This window comes from Trichosurus vulpecula, chromosome 3 (assembly GCF_011100635.1).
Source record: "Trichosurus vulpecula isolate mTriVul1 chromosome 3, mTriVul1.pri, whole genome shotgun sequence".
In the NCBI taxonomy this organism is placed as follows: Eukaryota; Metazoa; Chordata; class Mammalia; order Diprotodontia; family Phalangeridae; genus Trichosurus; species Trichosurus vulpecula.
Window position 1 is genome coordinate 315,021,784 of NC_050575.1, and position 24,835 is coordinate 315,046,618.

At 41.9% G+C, this 24,835-nt stretch overlaps 1 protein-coding gene across 1 annotated transcript in view; it reads right to left on the bottom strand.

Moving 5' to 3' along the window:
• Window positions 1–22,771, bottom strand: part of TGFA (transforming growth factor alpha) — a 130,503-nt gene extending 107,732 nt beyond the window's left edge. Inside the window, exon 1 of the mRNA XM_036750869.1 lies at window positions 22,377–22,771. Within this exon, the coding sequence (XP_036606764.1) occupies window positions 22,377–22,416 (40 nt within the window). The 5' untranslated portion in view covers window positions 22,417–22,771. The remainder of the gene's footprint in view (window positions 1–22,376) is intronic.
• Window positions 22,772–24,835: the final 2,064 nt, after the last annotated feature.

Here is a 24,835-nt window from a genome sequence, read left to right on the forward strand (position 1 = left end):
AGGGTATGGGCAGTACTAGAGAGATGACCTCTAAGGGCCCTTCTAGATCTGAAATTTTAGTGATTCTGGGATTCTGTTTCTTTGGTACCTTCTACAACATTTAGCACATAGTTGGCACTTAATAAAAGACTGGATTTTGTAGAATCCCTTGAATAATGATGGTGTTTAACAGATACAGCCCACTCCCTACCCTAGAATAACATCCCCACAGCAATTTTGGCTACAGGGATACAGGCTATACCAAGGCATGTCTCTCAGACTGCAAGCATATCATAGAAGGCATCATTCCCTCCTAGAGTGACAGAAATCACTGTAACCAAAGTCAGTGGTTATCTATCACCCAAGAGAGCATTGGAACACATGTACCTGAGCACCCCAAATGCAGGGCCCAAGGCACAGATGGGAGCAGCTGGAGAGCCTCATCACCCAGTCATTAAGCAGCAGGAAACCATAACTAATGTTCCACGGTGGCACATTTCCCAGTGTACCCTGCACAATGACAGAACACATTGACACACCCTCACTAGCTCCTCTCTTTGCTAGGGAGTTGATCCTGCCTAACAGGCCTCTGTTGCAACTCCATGCCAGATTTGTTGGTTCACATGTCTGTGGTATTTGTTTCATGGACCATCTTTAAAAAAAGATTTTTAAAAAACCATGAATTGAAGCCTTCACTTGCCTACCAAGAACTCATCATTTCTCTACCTCATGGGTACTACCCCCATTCCTGAAAAAGTCTTGGGTGATATGTTATTGTCACCATCATTACTGTTGTTGTTATTTCAAAAAGGGTGGGAAGATGAAAAAGATGCATTTAATTAATCAATCAACAAGCATTTATTAAGCACTTACTGCTTACTATGTGCCAGACATTGTGCTAAAAGGATTAAAAAAAAAAAGCAAAACCAGTTCCCATCCTCGAGGAGATTTAATTATAATGAGGGAGACAGCATCCAAGTAACAATGTACACATAAGAGAAATGCTGTGTTAAAGGAAGGTAAACTCAGGCCAAAGAATATTTGTTTCTCTCCTAGGCCATCTCCCCAAAACTAGTCACTCTCTTCTCTTTGCCCCACCTTGACCACTTGGTGAACCAATTCAACTCTACTTCTCCCTTGAACCCCAACCCCATCCCCATCATCTCACCAATTATACCCCGACAAGCCGCAGCCTTGGATCACTCCTACCATTTGCTGCCAAACAAAGGGGGAGAAAATTATACAGTCGTTCTGATTGAGTCCACTACAATTTGTGATACAATCTCAGTTGGGCTCTCACTGTTGCTAGGCAATCTTTCTATACCTATCAACTCCCTAATCCAATCTCCACTTCCCCTCTTCCAAACTTTTTCATTCCTGCTCAAACCTCCTACAGTTTCCTGTCCCTACCCTCTCAGATGGGAACTTTGCCCCATATTTTACAGAAAAAATTGAGGCCATTTGCCATGAGCTCCTTCTCTCTACTTTATCCCCTATCACTTAGCTTCTACTATAATCTTCCTCATTCACTTCTGTCTCACGTGAGGTGGCTTTACTCCTTACCAAGGCTTACCCTCCGGCTGTTCAAGTGATCCCATTACAACCCATTTCCCCCAACAGATTGTCCCCCTCTGTCATCCCCATTCTCTCATTTACTTTCTATTTCTCCCTGTCTACTGACTTATTCCCTACTGCCTACAAACAAGTATTCTGAAAAAACCCTCACCTGATTTTTCCATCCTTGCTATATCTTTTCTGCCCTTTGCAGCTAACCTCCTCCAAAAGGCCATCTACAATATGTGCCTCACTTTCTCTTCTCTTACTCTTTCCTTAACCCCTTACAACCCAGCTTCCAACCTCATCATTCTGCTGAAACTTCTCTCTCCAAAGTTACCAACGATCTCTCAGTCACCAAATCCAATGGCCTTTACTCAGTCCTCATTCTCCTTGACCTCCCTGCAGCTTTTGACACTACTAATCACCCTCTCTTCCTTGATAATCTCTTCTCTCTAGGTTTTCAAGATACCGCTCTCTCTTTCTCTCTCAGCTCTCCTTCTACCTATCTGACCACTCCTTCTCAGTCCCTTTTTCTGGATCCTCATCCAGATCATGTCCTCCAGTCATAGATGTCCCTCAGGATCCTGTCCTGGGCCTTTTTCTCTTTCTCTCAATTACCTCATTTAGAGATCTCATCAGCTGCCATGGATTTAATTAGTATCTCTATGTTGACAATTCACAAATCTACCTATCCTGCCCCAAACTCTCTTCAGACCTCCAATTTCATATCTTTAACTGCCTTTCAGACATCCTGAACTGGATGTCCAAAAGACATCTTAAATTCAATATGTCCAAAACAGAATTCATTATCTTCCTCCCTAACCTCTTTTCTTCTCCTAGCTTCCGTATTACTGTAGAGGGCAACACAATCCTTCTTGCCCCCCAAGTGCTCAACCTAGGAGTCATCCTGGATTCTTCACTATCTCTCACTCCCCATATATAATCTGTTGCCAAAACCTGTTGATTCCACCTTTGCAAAATCTTTTAAATATGTCCCCTTTTCTCCTGTGATGCTACCATCACTCTAGTGCAGGCCTTCATCACCTCAAACCTGAACTATTACAGTAGCCTGCTGATGGGTCTGCCCGCCTCAAGTCTCCCCTCTCCAATCCAACCGCCATTCAGACACCAGACTGATTTTCCTAAAGCACAGGTCTATGTTACCTCCCAATTCAATAAACTCCAGCGGTTCCCCATTGCCTCCAGGATCAGATACAAAATGCCCTGCGTGGTATCCAAAACCCACTATGACATAGCCTCCTCCTACTTTTCCAGTCTTCTTACACCTTACTCCCTCAGTAGGTTCTCTTCATTCCAGTGACACTGGCTTCCTCCTAGCTCCATGAACAAGACATTCCATCTCTCAGCTCAGTGAATTTTCTCTGGCTAGCCTCAATACTTGGAATCTTCTTCCTCTTCAACTCTGGCTCATAACTTCCCTGACTTCTTGAAGCCTCGACTAAAATCCTATCTTTTACAGGAAGCCCTCTGCCAACCCCTCTTAATTCTAGTGCCTTCCCTCCATTAATTATTTCCTATTTATCCTGTATATAGTTTGTTTGTACATATTTGTTTGCTTGGTGTCTCTCCCATTAGATTTTGAGCTGTCAGAGGACAGGAACTATCTTTTGTCTCTTTTTGTATCCCCAGTGCTCAGCACAGTGCCTGGCACACAGCAGATGCCTAATAAATGTTTACTGATTGAATATATCCCCATCCTCCACCCAGCAAGTCACCCTTTATAACACAGATCTAAGGAGAAAGAAGAAAAGAAAGTAACTGAAGTTACAAGTTCATGGTTTGATTTGAATCAAATCTAAGAGTGAATTCTAACTCAGCAGCAAATGTTTACTGACCATCCACTGTGTGCATGGATCTAAACTAGGTGTTATGGAGATTGGAAGTGGGGAGAGGAGGGAAAGAAAACGGGGTCAAGAAAGGAAAAGAAAGGTTAAAGATCCAAAACTAAAGTTCAAGAATAAAGAAAGATACTTTATTCTCTTTACTAGACAATAAGCTCTGTGAGGGCAGGTAACAGCAATGACTAATTCTATGTTTTTCACTTAGTGGGTTCTCAAATGCATGTTGATTTATTGAAGACAAGATGGTCTATAGAACAGGGCTTTTATAACTCCAGACTTTTTCTCCATTACGGGAGAAAAGTATGGAAGCATTCACAGAGCCCTTAGCATTAATGAGGCAAAAAGCTAAAGATTGAAAAGCCCCAGGGTTTCCCCGAAGCTATCAACAGCAATCTGTGCAGAAAACAAGAACTCCTGAAAATACCAGTGCGAAGGAGGAAGCCATAGACTAGGCGAAGGAAATAACTGAGCTGTACCCAAAGCTCATAACAATTCACAGGATTGAGAGCGATATGTGGATCATGTATAGTGTGGGGGATGGAGCGAAGGACTTGGAGTCGGGAAGACCCGAATTCAAATTCCACCTCAAACACCAGCTGAGTGACCCTGGGTAAATCACTTAACCTCTCTGGGCATCAGTTGCCTCATCTGTAAAAGGAGGGGGTAGGAATCACTGGCCTCTAAGATCCCAGCCAGCTCTATCCAAGTCTATGAGCCTAAGACCCTATCTAGGTCAATCCTCTCATTAAAGAGAAAGAAACGGATGTTCAGTGAAGCCAATAGCTTGAGGACACACAGCTAGTTACCCGATTTGGACCCCTGGTTCACCGACCACTCTTTTGGATTTCTTCAGTATTTGTTGCTGTTTAGTTGTTTCAGTCATGTCTGACTCTTTGTCATCCCACTTGGGGTTTTCTTGGCAAAGCTCCTGGAGTGGTTTGTCATTTTCTTCTCCAGCTCATTTTACAGATGAGGAAACTGAGGCAAACAGGGTTAAGTGACCTGCCCAGGGTCACACAGCCAGAAAGTGTCTGAGGTGGGATTTGAACTCAGACACATGGGTCTTCCTGACTCCAGGTCCAGTGCTCTATCTGCTGTGCCACCTAGCTGCCCCTCTTTCAGTATACTTCACCTCTAAACTAAGAATATAATGCTGGTGAAAATGCAAGTAGTTTTAAACAATCCCTATTCATTTAATTCTCTTTGGTTTTCTTATTCGGAATCCAATTTTTCACAAATCAAAATCCATTCCAATAAGTCTTTATTAAGCACTCACCATGTCAGGCCGCCATGGGAAGTACTGGGAATATAAGGCAAAACTTAAAAACTAAACAAACAAAAAATAGTCTTTCCTCAAAAGGACCTTACATTCTGCTAATGTATCAGGTACTCAAGGCAAACAGTTGTATCATTCTTCAGATTTGCCCATGTCTTCTTCACTATATAAGGTAGAATCAAATAAATGTTACCACATGCCCAAAGGCAACCAACAGTCTTCTGCAGAAAACACAATTCCAGGGCACTAGAACCAGAAATGAGCTTAAAAGTGACCTCGTCCAACTGGCTCAGTTTACAGATGGGCAATTGGAGGCCCTAGGAAATTAAATGACTTGCCCACAGTCACAAAACTAATAACTGTCATACCTAAGACCTAAACCCAGAACCATTGACTCTCAGGACAATCCCTTTTCCATGGGGAGGTTTTTCTGAGCTCTGCTGAGGTTATGTCACTATAATAAAAGGAATACAGGCCCAACATTCCTTCTCCCATCCACTAGAACACCGAGAATATTTTCTTTTTTAAAGTTTTACACTCAAGGAAACAGCTCTGGTCTGCATACATTCAAATCTATTTCTTTGTATCATGTCAGCCTAGTTCTAACAAGGATGACAGCATCAGGTCACATTGTCTATGAATGTTCATTCTGGTAATCTTTACCACTTCAAACATAGGCCTTTGCACACAGTTCAGTGTTGCTGAATCATTTTCAGTTGTGCCCAGCTCTTCGTGATACCATTTGGGGCTTTCTTGGCAAAGATACAGTCATGGTTTGCCATTTCCTTCTCCAGCTCATTTCACAGATGAGGAAACTGAGGCAAACAGGGTTAAGTGACTTGTCCAGGGTCCCACAACTAGTAAGTGTGTGAGGTCAGGTTTGAATTCAGGAAGATGAGTCTTCCTGACTCTAGGCCCGGCACTTTATGTGCTACACCACCCAGCTGCCCTTGCCCAGAGTGCAAATGTGATAAGTGTTTAGCATATCATATTGAAATTAGAACAAATCTTTAGAGACCATTTACCTCAATGAGGTTTTTTGTCTCCAAGATTTGCTCCATTTATCAATGTTTTTGCATTTATCAAATCTACCTCCAGTGGATCTGTGCTCTCAATACTGGTTCCAGCCATGCAGATCACATCCACCCATGCTTACTGATCCTACATGACTGATCTCTTGCCCATGACCTCCCATAAATTCTTGACAAAGAGATCACTCACTTTTACTGCGTTGCCTTCTTCAAATAATTTTGACAGGGTAAGGAAAACAATGGAATATGAAGGTTAATCCACTACTGACCTCCCTGACTTTCTTTAAGTCCCAACTAAAATCCAGCCTTCTACAAGAAACCTTCCCCAACCCCTCTTAATTCCAGTGCCTTCCTTTCCTCTGTTAATTATTTCCTATTTATCCTGTACATGACATTTTTTGTATATATTTGTTTGCATGTTGTCTCCCCCATTAGATTGCAAACTCCTTGGGGGCAGGAACTATCTTTTGCCTCTCTTTGTGTCCCCAGCAATTAGCACAGTGCCTGGCTCATAGTAGGCATTTAATCTATGGTTATTGATTAATTGAATCATATCTCACTCTTTCAAGGTGATCAGCCCATCTTTTCTTTTTTGCTAATCATATATTGACAGTGCTAGAAGCAGCTACGTGGCTCACTGGAGAGAGCGCTAGGCCTGGAGTCAGGAATATTTGAGTTCAGATCCATCCTCAGACAAACGACACTAGCTGTGTGATCTTGAGCAAGCTACTTTGCCTCTGCTTGCCTCAGTTTCCTCAACAGTAAAACTGGGATAAAGATAACATCTCCTTCCCAGGGTTGTTGCAAGGAGGATTAAATGAGATAATATCTGTGAAAACACTTAGCACAAGGCCTGGCACATAGTAGGTTCTTTATAAATGCTAACTATTATTGTTGTTGTTATTAAACGTCATTGACTGGCTGGGTTACAGAGGTGTAACAGGGATCAAAATGTACATCGAGTCAAATGTGCAATTATCAGAAACAGAATATTGAAACATGGAAAATGCCAGAATGATCTTTGCTCAGATGCCAAGATTTTCATAAAGAAGATCAGGATTAAATAACCAAAGGGATAGTTCAAATTTCTGATTCCCTCCAATATTCACTGTATTGGCTCCCTCATCATAATCCAAATGAAATGAATTGAATTTACTCATCAAATGGAAGATGCTACTTGAGTATAGTCCTGTTCAAAAAGATAAGATGTAAAACCATAATACTTCACAAAACCGGTCAATTAAAGAATGATTGTTGGTTTTTAAAAAAGAGTTCATGCTAAAAATTTCTTTTAATAATACATTTGTCTAATAAATTTTAAATTTCACTGTATTTAAATTCCACAAAGGACATAACTGACAAAATCCCATGACTTTGCATGAGCATACGCATCAAGCTTGGTAAGAACATGGGATTTCAGATCAAAGGATTTGATTTCAAATCCAAACTCTGTGACATCGGTCAAGTCCCTTCCCTCTCTCTGGACCTTGGGTTCTTCCTCTCTAAAATGTGGAGACTGGATGACATGATGTATAAAGTCTTGGGTTGCTCTAAATACTATGATCCTAGAACAGGGGTGGGGAACCTGCTGCCTTGAGGCTATATGTGGCCTTTTAGGTTCTTGGCTAAGACCTTTTGACGGAGTCCAAGTTTCACAGAACAAATCTTTTTATTAAGGGGATTTGCTCTGTGAAGTTTGGATTCAGTCAAAGGGCCACACTTGAGGACCTAGAGGGCCATATGTGGCCTTGAGGCCGCAGGTTCCCCACCCCCATCCTACAAAGTCCAAAAATGATATGTGTTAAACATACAAAGATATTTTTCCTATTCTTTTGTAGCTTGCCAAACAAAGACTTCCATTCAACAACATTTGTTCTTTCATGTTTCCTGGTAGAACAATAATTGTTGGCAAGTGAAAGATACTTTCCCCATTAGTTGAAAACAAAAAACCTTAGATGTTTCAATGAAACTAGCATCTCATCAGTGTGGGTACAGAGCACAATGTGCAGCATGGATTTTCATGCCTCAAGACTCTGGGTCACATCCTAAACAAGCATTAGATTCGAAGTTAGGAGACCTGGGTTCAAATCTTGCTTTTGTCCCTTACTACCTGTGTAATCTTGGGCAACTTGAACTTCCCTGTGCCTCAGTTGCTTCATCTGTAAGAGGAGATAAGACTAGACTACATCTAAGGTTCTTTCTAGCTCGAAACCTGCACTCTTCTGGTTGTCTGACAAATCTTCCACTGGCTTCCACACACTGCAGTGGGAATGTTCCTCTATTTCTATTAACATTACAGAGCGTAAGAGTTCAATGGAACCCCCAGGATGGCATCTGTTATCCCTCACTCAACATATGATTGGCCCAACTCATCTTCCAGTCATATGTCTCTTTGAGGATATTTTTAATGATGCATTTTGTATGCGGTTCTTCATTGGCAATATGCTTTAAGCTATTTATGTCCACTATGCAGCTAGGTGGCACCATAGCGCACTGAGCACTGGGCCTGGAGTCAGGAAGAACTGAGTTCAAATCTGGCCTCAGACACTTAATAGCTGTGTGACCCTGGGCAAATCACTTAACCCTGTTTGCCTCAGTTTCCCCATGTGTAAAATGACTCAGAAAAGGAAATGACGAACAACTCTAGTATCTCTGCCAAGAAAATCCCATATGGGGTCACAAAAAGTTGGGCACGACTGAAACGACTGAACGACAACATGAATCTCTTCAATGACCTTTCCCCACCAACTTCATCTTTGATGATCCAGAAGTACAAACACCTTTCATAAAAATGGTGTAAAGGAATAGAAGACAGCTCCTGTGTACCAGGGAAATAGACAATGCCATGTTTATTTTTAATTAATGACTACTCTATCCATTCAATGGAAATAAAACATGCCATAACTGATCATCTAGGACCACTGTTTGTAAATAAATTACTGGTGAAAGTTGAAATTTTGGGTTAGATGTAACGTAATTTTATGTTACATTTCTTTATGTTGCTACTATTTCCCAACAGCTTATAGTTTTTATTTTTAACTAGGATTTTATATGGCAAATATTTATGAAAGGCTGTCTGAAAGTTAGACTACTTTTAGCACAGATGTCTGATTTTAGCATGTGGATTTGCCTCATGCTTCAGAGTTTTTATTTTTAAAAGAAGGCTCCAATAACATGATTGCATTCCAGCTGATATCTCATTCACTTCTTTGGTCCCATTACCAAAGGTCTACTCAATTCACTTAGCATTCCATCATTGTTTATTTGAATAAGTTAGGAACCAAATGCAATTTCTGGTCATGAAGTTGCACTTCTTTCATAAAAAGAAATCATCATAAATTATTTGATGACTTCTGGAGGGACTACGACCATCCAGTCTAATCCCCTCATTTTACAGATGAGGAACCCAAGACTCAGAGCTCAAAGTGACAAAAGTAGAAGATGTTACAGCTAGGATTTGGAATGGGTCTTCACATTTAAAACCCCACTTTAAGAAGGGGTCAAACAATGGACTTTCAGCCAAGGACCAACCAAGCTAAGTGTGCAGAGATGAACACTTAGTTGTTGGACACAAAGGTTGTCCGCCGGAAGGTCCACTTATTTGGCAGCCACAGCATCTCATGAAACCCTCTACTAAGGTACACAAAGGTTCTCCTTGCATGGGTAGCAGCAGGAGGACAAAATCACAGTTGCTTTGCCACATATGGTATGAAGTCTATGGTGCTCCAAAAACATTTATTTTTGTGATTAAAGCAAGAGAAAAGTCGCTATTATCCAAAATCCAAACAGAAACCTCAAACAACTGGGCCATCTTCCATTCCTCTTTTAGCAAAAATGCAAGACTATATCATATATTTAAAGAAAAAGAAAAACAAACCTTCCAAAGTATATTCAATCCTATTGCTTATACTGGCTACACGCAGGGTACTCTGCAATGAAACACTCTTTCCAGGACAATGGCCCTGGCAATGTTCAATCATTACAGAGTCCATTATCCCAACAATACTGAGTAAGGCATGACAGTGAACCAATGCATTTTATCAATATTTTTCAATAAAAGTCGAAACAAAAGTATTAGTTAATCCTTAGGCAAGAAAACAAGTGAACAAAAATACCACATTCCCCAAACATTCAAGTGAATGAAGGTTTTGCTATATATCTGTAGTTCTGTGTAATGATAATTGATGGCTATAATGACTTCTTGGAACTGCCATAAGTTCCTGAAATATTGTCTAAATCAGTGGTTCTCAAACTTTTTGGTCTCAGGACCCCCTTACATTCTTAAAAATTATGGAAGACCCTTCCAAGAGCTTTTGCTTATGTGGGTTATATCTATCACTAATTACCATATTAGAAATTTAAGACATTTAACATTATTATGAAAATAGTTTTGAACTCAAAGACCCCCTAAAAGAGACTCAGGTCTGGACAACACTTTGAGAACCATGGCTCTAAATCATAAAAAAAATGAATAGTACAACTTCAGTGCAGTGTATATTGTTTCCATTAATCAAAAGCTATCACTTGATAATATTTTGGGCCTACAAGGGAGCTTGAAACCTTATTTATGATGGATTTAAAGGAACTGAATCAAAACAATCGAATGACACAAAAAGTAAAATATTTTCAAAGCACGAAGACAGCATAGATTAGAGAATGGAAAATTTTACATTATTTGCTTTGTATCTTTCTGCTCTATATGAATATTCTCCTGATGATTTTATATCCCCATGAATAATGGAACATCATGATCTCATAAAAAATCAAAATTGCAGGTGTCCCAAAGGGCAATCAAAAGATGCACTTGTGGATAAAAGAAGCCCACAGCATGTTGCCAACATGACCTGCATACAAGAGATAACATAAGTATAGGCCTCAGTGCCCAGCACATTACCTGGCACATGTTGTTATTTCAGTTGTGTCTGATTCTTCCTGACCCCATTTAGGGTCTTCTTAGCAAAGATACTGGAGTGGTTTGCCATTTCCTTCTTCAGCTCATTTTATACATGAGGAAACTGAGGCAAACAGGGTTAAGTGACTTGCCCAGGGTCACACAGCTATTGTCTGAGGTCACATTTGAACTCAGGTCTTTCTGATTCCAGGCCAGGCACTCTATCCACTGCGCCACCTAGTTTCCTTTACCTAGCACATAATTGGCACTTGATACTTTTGTACTGACCAAATATGTGCATGTCCTTGAAGAAATCGTTCATCAATCCACCGACCCACATTTATTAAGCATCTCCTATGGGTCAGGCACTATCCCGCTGTGTGAGAATACAAAGACAAAAGTGAAACAGTTCTTACCCTCAAGCAGCTTATATTCTAACGGTATCTAATATTACATGCCTCTACTAGATTGTAAACTCCCTCAGGGTCGACTGGGACTGTGTAATTTTTCACTTGTGTCCCCAGGGTTTAGTATTATTTGTTGTACATTTTTTTCATCCAGACTTGTGATTTCCTCATTATGGGAAACTCCCAATGTGGAGTCACCCTTCATCTATGCAGATCAGCATCTAGGTGCCCACTGACATGCCCATATTCAAACTGCAAGTGTATCAAAGGCAGGATTTGAAACATGGTCTTCCTCACTCCAAGGTCATTCTTCTATGTACCATGTCATACTTCTCCCTTCTAACACATGTACTAGACAATTCACAAATATATTCCTGTGATATATTGAAAGAATAACAGACAAACAATCCAAGCACAACACAAGGTGCCTTTTAAATATTAAAAGAACTGAAGACAAGCCTTCAGGCTCTATGGAGGTTTTATTGAAAGACAGACAAGAATTGGCCAGGTCAAGATGGTGTGGAGGGCTGCTGTGTACACCCATCGGAGCTGTCCCTGTACCAATCAAATCACAGGTTCACTGAAATATCTTCACTTGAGACCCTAAAGTTTACAGCTAGAACAACACAGGGTCAGACTAGAACCACAATTTTTCCCCTTCCCTCCTATAAACGGCCTTCCAAACCACACTGTTTACCATACTGTTGGCTGTTCCATGAACTTGCCTCACAACCAGAAAAAAAAAATGCCCAGGCTCGAGATTTGCTTTGCTTGTAAGCTTCTCCCTAGTCCAGGTCCTATGAATCATACCCTGAAAGCCCTAATTATAACACCCAAAGGCCTGCTATGCCTATGAAAAACATTTGTCATGGTTCACATTCACTTGCAGTGTCTGTGGAGCGCTTGTATACGTGCATGAAAATATTCTCCTCTTGTGCTAAAATTGTCACACAGAACACTACACGGAGGTGATAAAGTTATGTCCCAGGCAGACCAAAGTAAAGATATTCAGTAGCACGATTAAAGAAATGAGTTTTACTCTCTATGTTCCTAAGTCTGATTCCAAGGGGCCCCCAGAGGCAAAAAGGGATAATCTTCCTTAAGCCTTATCTTTTTTTGTACATTCCCACTACAACAATTTAGTGGAACACTAGGTTTTCCTGGATGAATAACTCAGGTGCAAGGAATTTAGACCCAGAAGGGACCTTTGAGATAGATCATCTAGTCCCATACCTTCATTTTACATGGGAAGAAACTGAGACCCACGGAAGTTAAGTGACTTGCCCAAGGTCACACAAACTGTAAATGGCAGAACCCGGATTTGATTCCAGATCAAGCATTCTTTCCACTGTACCACAGCAAGGGCTGACCAAGTGAGAGGAAACCAGAGTATCACCCCAACTGACCTCTCCATAGTTATCAGCATCTGCTGCACCTGTGTTATACATTAAGCCTGTTAATCTCCTGTACCTTTTTGGGAGTAGGGTCATCAAAAAGAAGTGGGAGATGATGCAACAAGTCCCAAGTGGTACCGAAGTAATCATCACAAAAGGGTTACAACCTGATTGTTTACTGCCCTCAATTAAACTGAGATTCAGTAACTGAAACTCAAATATTCATTCCATCTCTGCAGAAGAATCCAGCTCTCTGATCCAGGGTTATCTAGGTTTCAGATACTATTGTGGTATCTTAGTGAAACAAAACACAGCACTTGGGACATTTTTAAAGCTCAATAAACCGTCACTTAGCTGCTTTGGAGTCCCCGCCATTAATAACAATGTCATCTGTCCTACTCTTCAGAAACAGCGTCACAATCTTGGCACATGAATTTATAATGGCAAAATAAAGTTATGACACAGAAAAGACATTAAGCATGAAATCTCCCATGGTATTCAGTTTATTGATTTCACGAAGTCTTTTTTTAAGATCACTGCCAAGAAATGTAATAAAAGATACAGCAAATAGCTTTTACTTTGGGAACTCTTTTTGTTTCAAATTTAGTAAAGCCATATCAACAGGATCTGGAGTGGAAATTTTTACTAATATCTCTAAGTCAAGGTTACCTTTAACAAGAAACTTTAAAACTACCTCTAAAGTAAAAACTCCTAATTGAATAGTGAGAAATTAGCCACAGTGTAAAAGTAGCGAAGTTAGTACTTATGTTTTTTTTGGAGAATATATATACATATATGTACATATATATATACACACATACATAAATATATACACACACATATATGTAAATAGTCTGAACACTTGGATGTAACAGCATTTTAAGGAGTTCAAATACTACTTTCTAATCTCTCTATAGTCTTTAAAAAAAATTAATCTGCTATGTTGGAAGCCCATAGTATACTCCATGATGATTCTATACGTTTTCACCGACTGTCCCCTATGCTTGGAATGCTCTCCTTCAGGTCCCATCTATCATCCCATCTTCTATAGAATACTTTACTGGTTCCTTTAATTCTAGTGTATTTCCTCTATAATTTTTCCAGCTTATTCTTTCCCTTTACCCCTTCTCTCTCTCTCTCTTTCTCTCTCTCTCTCTCTCTCTCTCTCTATCCCTGACTCGCTCTCTCTCTCTCTCTCTCTCTCTCTCTCTCTCTCTCTCTCCCCCTCCTCCCTCCCTCCCCCTCTCCCTCCCTCTCTCTCTCTCCTTCCTTCCTTCCTTCCCTCCCTCTCTCTCTCCCCTCCTCTCTGTATATATAGATATATGGACAGGTATAAACATACATATACGTATAGATACACTTATGTGTGTATGTCTATCTCTTGTTTGAACATAGCTGTTTGCATGTTGTATCTCCCATTAGACTGTGAGCTCTTTGACATAGTGATTGTTTTTGCTTTCCTTTGTTATCACCAGGGCTTAGCAAAGTGCCAGGCACATAGTAGGTACCTAAAAATGCTTCATGATTTGACCACAGAATCAAATCAAATCCCCATTTATAGTCTGTACTACACCTATCACCTTGTCCCATTTCAAAGTTTATTACATTTGACAACAACCACATAACTAGAGGCTTGCCAAATGAGGTTTGTATTTGAAAAGTGTGCTTTGGTAACCTCTATATCAGAGGATTTGGGTACTGAGAAATTCCTAAATTAAAAAAAAAAGCAGTGACTAAAAGACAGAAAAGGCTAGAGTCATCCAGTCAATAAACTTTAATTAAGAGCTTCTTATGTGCCCAGAACTGTGCTAAGTTGGTCTGAGATATGAGAAAAGAAAAAAAAAAAAGGTCTGCCTCCAAAAGGTAATATCCTAATGGGGGTGACAAAGGACTAGAGGATGAGATTACTTCACTTCTTCATCAGTGGGGGTGGGGCTCCTTCCATTGATATAGGTTACAGTTCCTTCATACTTTTTGTTCACAGTCTTCTTGAATTGCTATGACTAAAACAATTCATCATGTGGTGGTCAATCTCACGAAGAACCACGCCTCTTTGCTAGCCTAGTCCATAAAAAACATTCCATCCCTGGGCCTATATTCAGAGTCTGGCAGAATTTACACTTTACTGTTCAAGACATCAGGATGTCCTCTTTACCACAATGAGATTCAGGAGGAGAACTTGAATGGAGGACAGGGTGAGATTAAAGAACACACACACGACTTAGCATGAAACACTACAACCACTTATCAATATTTGAAAAGTATAAACACAAAGGCATTAAAAACAATGCTTCAAAGTGAAGTGGGGAGAGGGGTAAGGAGAAAGTTTGCAAAAGTAAAATTTATACTAAATATTTAAAATTTGTGATTTATTGGAATTTATTTATATATAGGATAAACTTCATATGAAGAAGAACTTGACTTAGAACACCAAAACTAATAATGCAGGTGAACAATTAGGTCAACAAATAGGTCAATCCTCATTACTATAAGCCCTAAATTCCAGATCTGAAAATTAAGGAGATGGACTGAAATGACTTCTAATGAGGTCCCTTCCAGGTCTAAAATCCTACGATCCTATGAAGTATCAAAGACTTAGGATTTCAAGCTAGAAGAGATTTTTAGAGTTAAAGTAGTCTATCACTCTCACTTTACAGCTAAATGGCACAGTGGATAGAGCACTGGGCTTGGAATCAGGAGTCATCTTTGTGAGTTCAAATCTGGCCTCAAACACTTACTAGCTGTGTGGTCCTAAGTAAGTCACTTAAATCTGTTTACCTCAGTTTCCTCATTTGTAAAATGAGTTGGAGAAGGAAATGGCAAAGCACTCCAGTATCTTTGCTAAGAAAACCCCAAAATGGGGTCACCAAGAGTCAAACACGACTAAAAGGAGCGAACAACAACAAAGTGTCTGAAAGGGTGGGGCATCAAAATCCTAACTTCTAAAATATAAATCTCTCTCCTCTCTTACCTTTCTCTCCGCTCTTTCTCTTTTCCCTTCCCCCTACACCCAAAAATCCCCTTTGGGAGATTGGAAGATTCTCAGTTTCACACAGACAGAATAAATATCTTGATAGAGAACTTGACTGTTTGGGGCCAGATTACTGAGAAATCATTCCCTGTTAAAGGTATCTTAATAGCAGATGCTCATGTAATTAGAATCATAGAATGCCAGAGCTGGGAGGTACCTTAGAACATAGAATATCAGAACTGGGAGGAACTTAGAACACAGAATATAGAATATCCTAGTTGGGAGTTATCTTTATGGATTCTGAACTAACCAATGCCAGCATTTATCAAATACACTACACACTTTCAATAAAATATAATTGGTGGAGCTTGAAACTTTCTCTCAAAGCAAATAAGCCTTGTTATAGTGGATATGACAGCAGTTTGGACCATGAAACCATCCCTGGGACAGTATGTTCAATGGGAAAAACTTTTATAATTTCATTCACAGAAATTTATTTTGGTAATTCACAATCTTCATTTCCAATCTCCTTGGATGAAGAACCAGGAAAATGGAACATTGGGTAAAGTGTTTTTTGAAAAAAAGTTTCCACTAAACCTTTGTAGTGTTCTCTTTGTCTTTAGTTACTCTAGCAACAAACTTAAGCCTGCTAGGAATTTCACCTTTGCAGTGGGCATCCAGTAAATACATGAAGCTCACTGTCCTAAGAAACCATTTTGGAGGAAGCTAAGCATGGGAACCCTAACCTCAGCTTGTTCCCTACCCACTAGAGTGGACTGTAAATATCACCTACTTTGAAATAAAATACACAAATGTAATTATTGAAGATTTATAAAATAATCCAAACCCTTCCCACAAAAGAAGCTCCACCAAAAAATGAGTTGTGTGTAAATTACATCTGAGCGTAACTTTAGGGAGGGATTCCACAAGCCTTGGACGTTTCCTTATGTCTGTTCATTTGATTCTTTTAGATATAAAAGTCTGATTTCAATGAAATAATTTTTTTTGAGTACGTTATAGATGGAGAGCTGGTCTCAAGTCAGGAAGATATGAGTTCAAGTCCTGCTTTTGACATAAACTGTGTGAACCTTTGCAAGTCACTTAACTTCTCAATGTCCCCAGCCAGCTCTGAATCTATACATTATTAATAATAATAATAATCATGGTTTACTTTTATACAGCACTTGAAGGATATGTATATATACAGAGATTACATATGTGTGTACATAAATTCACATATGTAAAATACATATGCATACAAATTCATTTGATTCTCATAACTGTATGAGATAGGTGCTATTATCATTCCCACTTTACAGATGAGGAAACCAAGGCTGAGCTGTAAAGTAACTTGCCCAAAGTCACAAAGGCAGTAAATGACTGAGGCAAGACTGAATCAGATCCTCTGGATTCCAAGTCCAGCACTCTACAGGCAGGTCAGAGTAGTGCAAAAAATGAATTCCCTGAAATGGTCTCATGACTCAAATTCTCACTGCATATTTCCATTGCCCTGGAACTAATTACTATATTTTACATAATGTATCCTCTATGTCACCTAGCTGTTGTTGAATAGTGTCTTACTCTCTGTGACCCCATGTGGGGTTTTCTTGGCAAAGACACTGGAATGGTTTGTCATTTCCTTCTCCAACTCATTTGACAGATGAGAAACTGAGGCAAACAGGGTTAATGACTTGCCCAGGATCACACAGCTAGTAAGGTTAGATTTGAACTCACAATGATTCTGACTCTAGGCCTGGCACTCTAACCACTTTGCCACCTAGCTGCCTAATTGAAAAAACAGATGCCAATACACTACAGAAGGCAGCTTCCTCACTGAGAACTCCCTATAACAATGAAATCGTAGGGCAAAGCCAAGAGATGTAGAGTCGATTGTGGATAAAGTTGATGTCGATTTACACAAGTAAATATCTGGGAGCTTACAGAGGAGTTCCCTCTCACCCACACATAGTCTTCAAGTTCTAAAATTAGATATTTTCTAATCATAAGAGAAGTGTAGTAAAGTGGAAAAGGTACAAGACAATGGTGAGTCAAGGGAACCAAGTCCTAGCTTCGCCTTTGCAAAGTCACCTATGTGACCTTAGATTAGTCATTCTTCTATGGCTCTCATCTATAAATGAGGGGATGGTACTAAATAATCTCTCTAAGGTACCTCCCAGTTCAGAAACTTTATGATTCTAAGTTGTGTTCAACATTACCAAGCTAAATATTTATAACTAAGAAAATGGTGGGAAAATATTTAAACCAGGCAGATGTCTACAGAGCTTGGGAAGGCATGTCTAAAATGGCATCCTTTCCAAAAGTGGAGAAAGAAAACCTTTAATTCCACCTTGAAATCCCCAAGTTCATCTTCCCCCCAAAACTTAGAGGGAATTGATCTGTCCAGCTCCTATTTAAGATTCAAGCCTGCCAATCAAGTCCTCCATCTTCCCTGAGGTGTATAACAGATCACTACAGGGGCAGTCACAGTCCATGCTATGAGATGTATTACTTGGTCATTTACTTACTTTTTGATGTTCGTTAATTTTTCCATGTGTGTTAGCCTTGTCTTTTCAACTAGATTATTAATTCTCTGTAGCTTTATATCTATTACTCCCTATTTCCCCCCTGGCCTTAATAAATTCTTGTTTATTCAGTGATAGAAGTGACAGCTATTAAACCCTGTGTGATATAAGGGATGGACTCAAAAGTCTTTGGATATGAAAGTCTATGAGACTACTCTGCTGGAAATTAACTCTCTATACAATGCTGGGCTGCCCCTTAGAGACTGTCGGCACAGTCTACTAGTCAGGACCACACTATCAGCCTTTACATTTCCATAAGACTTGTTTATTTCAGGCACAGTCTCAAGAATGTGGGGTTGTCTCCACACCATGAAAATGGCATCAGAGGAAGAATTATGTGGAGACATGGAACAATACTCACTGGACTTCACTGGGGAAACATCATACATTGAATATGAGGCTGCCATGTTTTTCCATTTGGAGGGTAAAGGCATTCCACCTCTGTCTAGGCAAGGTTGGAGCACACCTTCTTTTCTTTTATTCTTTCATCTATTTCTCCACTTTGGTTTTTATATCAGTCAACTTTTAGATGCAAACTGTATTTTTACTCTTAAACAATAACAACTCATAGACATACAGTGCTTTAAACTTTAAAAAGGGCTTTCTGAGAGGTTAAGGCTGTATCAGGGTACTTGCCCAGACATTGAAGTCACGTGGAGTTCAATTACACACTAACATAATGTGCTCCTTTGACAGAGAAAAAGGTGCAGGTCTCTAAGGGCTAAATACATTTTGTGTTGGCCTGTCAGGGATAGTTAGGCTGAAATGGCATAGATACATCACGACAGTCAACTATACAATGTTTCCCAGCATGATCATTTAGGACACTCAGGTTTAACACAATTCCAACAGCTTCTTCACTGATGCTCATCCCGCAAAGATGGACCAGAGGTCTTAGAGCTGGATCTTAAGATTCACCTAGTCCCAATACATCATTTTACAGATGGGAAAAAGTACCTGAAATGGGGCATAAACCCCAGATTCGAAAATGATGACTCTCACTCCATGCCTTAGGGAATGGGAGATCCCAATTTTGCTTAGAAACTTGCCAGGAATGGAACTTTACCCCATTCTCTCAGGCATCCCCCAGGACTAATTTAAGCACAGCCATGGGCAAAAAAGACATAGAAGGGTTTGGAAATTTGCAGATGAAAGAAACCCTTCCAGTTAACCACAGGCTAGAAGAAAGAAACATTTGGTTTTTTGTTCATGGCATCAGAGAAAACTAATCACATTTCTAAAAATCCCAGTCCTAGAATGCTTTCTCCTTAGAGGTAGGGATGGAGTCTCCCTTCTCCAGCCAAATAATTAGGTCAGGGGTTGGCTGGTGCAGCTAATTGCTCCAAATGTTTTTAAAAAGATAAATGAAAGATTTGTCACCAGTGCAAATCACTCCTTCCTTTTCTCAATACTCTCTCCGTCTGCCTTTTAATTTGGCCCTTTTAGAAATAAGCTTCTCTCTCTCTCTCTCTCTCTCTCTCTCTCTCTCTCTCTCTTTCTCTCTCTGTCTTTGAATGTGCGTGTGTGTGTGTGTGTGTGTGTGTGTGTGTGTTTTCTGACAGAGCACTATTTCCTTCATACATAAATAGAAGAGAGGAAAAACCCCCAAAAGATGAAGCTAAAGAAAGAATCAAAGATTCTGTAACAGGCCAAAAGAGAAAGAAATCTACATAAGCGTGAACATATGCAGCATAGTGTGTCCATGGTAGGGATAGAAGGGTGACCCTGCCAAAATTACTTCCGCTTCTCAGTCCCAGTTTGTTCATCTGTAAAAGTGAGAGGACTGAACAAGAGGTACTGTATGGTCCTTTTTCACTGGAAGGTAGATGATACTAAAGTAAATTAATTACCCAACTTCTTCATTCCTCATCTACATTTTTACTGAAGATTCTAAGATCACCTTGAGTCTTTTAGAATCCAATATAAAAACCTGCAGTAAGGTGAATCCCCAAGGAGCATTCCCTTCAATAGAGCCTTGAAGATAGACAAGACACAAACAGAATTCTCAACTCCCAGAATCCAAGTGACTTTTTACACCTACAATTGGGAACCAAAGATTCTTTTCCTGTGAAACTTTATAAACTGTAAACCCCAGGACAGAGGCTGTGGGATATGTTTTTTTTTTTAACTTTTGTATCCTCACTGCCCAGAGTAGTGCCTTGTCAGCACTTACATTAATGTTCAGTGGAGTATTTTCAATTAAGATCATCAGTGCCCTTGAAAGGTTGTTTTCAAACCCAGAAGATACCTTTCCTCTACAATTTATTCCTGTGTATATAAGATTATTGTTTATTAACAAATGTGTTTATTGACAAATTTGGCATTTCTGGTTATGACCTCGCTCTATTGACCCTGTTACCACCCTAAAAAAGACCCTCATCTCTCCTGGCCTACTGAAAAAGTCACCCCTCTCCCTGCTGCCAAAATGATCCTTCTGACCTTCAGACTTGATAATGTTATTTCCCTACCCCAAAATCTTCAGTAATTTCCTACTATCTACCAAGCAAAATTCACACCCCAATATGCCTAGCTTTCAATGCCTTCAACAATCTGGCAATGCCCTTCTCTAGCTTCATCTTATATAACTTATTACCCTTCATAAACTCTATGCTTAAGACAAACTTGACAACTCTCTTTGCATACCCCCCCCAACCCACGTTGTGTTCTACATCCATGGCCCTCCCTATGTTTGGAATGCCCTTCCCTCCCTTTAGAGTCAGAGGCCCTAGGTTCCGATTCTAACTCTAACGTTTACTACTTGTGGGACCTTAGGTGTGTCATAACTTCTCTGCAGATCAGTTTCCTCAGCCGTAAAATGAGGAGTTTGCACTAGATAATCTCTAAAGTCACCCCAGCTCTAAATCCAAAACGGTGTGACCCACTGCACCTCTTGAATTCCTAGCCATACTCTAAAGCTCAAGTCAGATGCCACCTTCTCCAAGATGCCCTTTTTTGCATGTCTGTTCCTTTGATAGCTCTCTAATACAAATGTCGTGCAATATTGTGTATTACAGCTCTTTATTGGCGTTTTATCTGTTTACTAGACTGTGAGCTCCACGAGAGCAGGGGCCAGGTCTTAAGAGAATTTTGAAATTCTCCTATACCCCTAATGGAGTGATCTGAGCCTTAGTTTCTTCATTTGTAAAATGAAAGTGAAAGGGACTAGATGGTCCCAACAGCTTAATAAATGAATTAGTGAAAAAATTAATTAATTGAATAGATGTGTATTTTTAAAGGATAGGAGCAAATGAGCAGTACTTTTTGATTGGTCCCTGCAGTCCAGATATCTGATCGCCAGAGACTGACTTGTGAACCAGATCGATGAAAGATCCAAAGAAACAAAACCAAAAAACCTCATCAGCCTTAACTCCTAAAATTGAAGGGTTTAAACTTCTCCTCCCCTCAGGGCGCCCCCCCCCCCCCCCCGCTTATTTCCAAGAACAAACTCAAAGGAAATTAGCCAGGCTCCTTCTAGAGTTTCATTCCTGCTCCATTGTTCCGCCACCAAAACCAATCTTTTCCCCAAGCAAACTCATCTGCAGAAAAACATCTACAAACACCACAAATTCCGAGGTCTCAAAAATGAAAGATCGAATGGAAGGCAGAAGAGGAAAAGATCGAAAACAGAGACAATTAGGACCTCGACTGCTTGGGGGAGGGAAAAGTTTACCTGAGAACGAAGCGGGTGGGGGTGGGGCAAAAATGTCACCTGCTCAGGATCTAGAACTGGAAGAGGGCCTTACAGACCATTTCTTCTAATCTTCCCCTCTTACAGATAGGGAAACTGAGTCCCCCAAAGGGGAAGGGATTTATCCAAGGTCACACAAGTAGGGAGTCTGAGCTGGGCTCCGAATCTAGCCTCCCAACCAAGCGCTAGTCTCCACTGCCTTAGCAGCAGGATCCAGTTCAGGGCACCCTATCTTGGTTCATTAAAAGAGTCAACATACAGTTGGCTATCTACACTTGCGGGAGCGGCGGGGCGAAAGGGGAGGGAAGGCGCAACCTTCAAGGAAGGGGGAGAGGGAAGGAGCGAGGTGAGTAGGTCGGTGTGTGCGAGCAAATTCAAAGATGCCTGCACGCAGATTAAAGTTGAGCCCCTTAGAAACGACCTCCTCCTCCGTGGCAGCTTTCAGCTGGGTAGTCAGAATCCCTTTCAGGGGGTCATCCTTGGAGAAGCGGGTAGAGAGGGGGTCTGCGATGCAGCCTTTCTTTGGAAACGGGTGCAGAAACGTCAATTCCCGGGAGCGGGCTGCCTCCTCACCCTCGGTCTCCCTCGCCCACCACCTCCCTAAGCTGCCGACTCGGTATTCTCAGCTTCTCTTCCACCACACCCCCGCAATGGGAGAAAGAGGAAGGGGTCGGGGGAAGGAGGTGAGTGAGGAGGTAAGAAGGGGACGGGGGCGAGGAGAGGAGGTAGGGCACTTACCTAGCCCGATCAGTGCAAGCTCCCCCGCCGGAGTAACCATTTTCCAGGCAGGCGGCAGGCGCTGGAGCCTCCTGCCCCAACCTGCTGCGCCCGAGTGACTGAGACGCGGCTCGTTGCGGGGGGGGAGGGGGAAGTAAGTGGGGCGGGAGGACGGGCCCTGCTCCAAGGCTCCCGTGAGTGGGAGAAGAACCGAGCGAGGCAGAAACTCCTCTCTCTCTGCGCTCTCTCTCTCTCCGTGTCTCTCCTAGCTCTCGCTCCCTCTGACACACACGCGCACACACATACACCCCACCACCCGGCTGAGCGGAAATAGGAAGGCGGTTACCGTCACCTCTCCGCCACTTGGCGACCTGGGCACGGCTGACCACCCTCCCACCCCCTGGGGGTGCCCCCCTGAGGGCACAGGGGGTGGGGACTGCGGATTGAGCGAGTAGGAGAAAGGGAAGGAGAAGGTGGAGGGGGGGGGGGACGCACAGAAGGCGTGGGAGTTGGGGTGGGAGGGAACCTCGGGGCGGCTGCGGCCAGAGGTGCGGCACGCAGCAGCAGCGGCTGGGCGCACCCGGGTGCGGACTGGAAGCCCAGCAAGGGATGGGTCAGCGGGAGGCAGGGGAGGGGACTGAGCGTTCCTCCAGTTCGGGAGCTTAGGGACTGACTACCTGCGGGATGGAGCCCCAGGTGAGAGGGAGAGGCAGCAACAAAGAGCAGAAGAGACACTGAGAAGGACACAGGGAAACAGCAAGACCAGAGACACTTAGAAGGGCCACCAGCGCACAGGTCTGGATGCCTGGACCGGAGGAGTAGGGGCTGCTGCAGGCTGATATAACCTGCTGCAGCAACAGCTATTTCCCAGAGGATAAGCCCCGGACGCCAGCAGCTACGGCGGGTTTCTCCAAAGCGCAGTGGCCAGGATAAGCAGCCGGGACTGCTCCGCCTGCCCCAATACCCGAGCAAAGCTTCCCCTGGCGGCCTCTGGTCTCTAGGCGGCAGTAGTGAGGTGGACAGCTGCCTTTCGGCTCTTTCACCTGCGCAGCTGGCCACAAAGCAAGCCAGAGGAAAGTTAGAGCGGGAAGGGCCTTAAGGGCTATCGAATTCCCTAGTCGCCCAACCCCTTAGCTTTACAGATGAGGAAACTGAGGCTCAGAGAGGGGCAGTCACACAACTTGTTATTCTGATTTTATATCTACTGTTTACCAGCTTCTGGTTCTTGCGTTGTCTCTCCGCACTCCCCTAAGATCTCGTTTAAAACATGTGTAGCATAGTAGGGGCAAAAGCCCTGCAGCCAGGAGACCTGGGCTCCCTTTCTTGTGCTGTCCCTTTTCTGTGCCTCAGTCCCCCTATCTGTAAAATGGGAGGTGGACCAGATGATCTCTAAAAGGTCCCTTTTTGCTGCGTGAAATGAAACAAAAGACACAGTTTTTGTAAAATACGTAGGGGATCTGGCCTTGGCCAGGGTCCCCCGGTAATGGGTCTGAGTTAGGACTCCTCTGTACTCTAGTTGGTGCTATACTTGGGTATTTAACTTACTATGTGACCGTAGAAAATTCACACCTCCACTCTAGGCCCGGATTTCTTCTGTAAAGGGGCTGGTCTAGAATAAATCCAAGATCTTTAAGGTCTCTCCCTGCCGGTGGTAACAGTTTCTAACAGCTTTATGGTTACTTTGTGCCTAGCAATGTGTTAAAACTGTGTGTGTGTGTGTGTGTGTGTGTGTGTGTGTGTTAGAGAGACTGAGAGGGAGTGGGGGAGGAAGGGGAGAGAGAGAGAAAGAGAAGCTTAAGATAAGGTCCTGATCTCAAGAAGCCTACAATCCAGATGGGGACATTCCCATGACACAGCGTCTGATAAAGTGCTAATGTCACTCTATATAATAATTGCAACGTGCATCGTGGGCCTCAGTCACCAAGGAAGCTTTCACAGAGGAAGTGGGACTTGAGATCAGTCTTCAAGGATAGGTTGAATTTTGTTTGCTGGAGGAATGGAGAGAGGGTATTCCGAGCTTCTTGCATTAATGAGACATTTTACAATTCTTTTCAAATGGCGATTTAGTCCCAATTATTAAGTCGTTAGGGCAGGTTTCCTGCTTTGTTGACTTTTCAAAATAGTACTTTCAATAATCTGACTTGTGGATTACATCTGGGCTAGGGTGGGGGCCCTTCCCCACCAATCATCCTCCCCACCTACACACTTCCTAGGTAGGTTCTCCCCCGCTTCCTTGAATTTGTACAAATCGCCTGTTGGCAGATTTTCTCTCCCGGTTCAAGGAGCATAAGGATGAAGGAAAGCCTTGAGAATTTGTTCAGCTTTCCCTCTGACCCCTTAAGCTCCCATCATTATCTGACTGTGGCTGGAATGGTATTCGTTCTTTGGAGCTCTCTCACAGAGCCCGAAAGAAGAACGTTGGCTGATTTCAGGGCAAGAATTGGCTGCAGCTGAGTGAGGCACTTTCCGCTTAAGAGAGA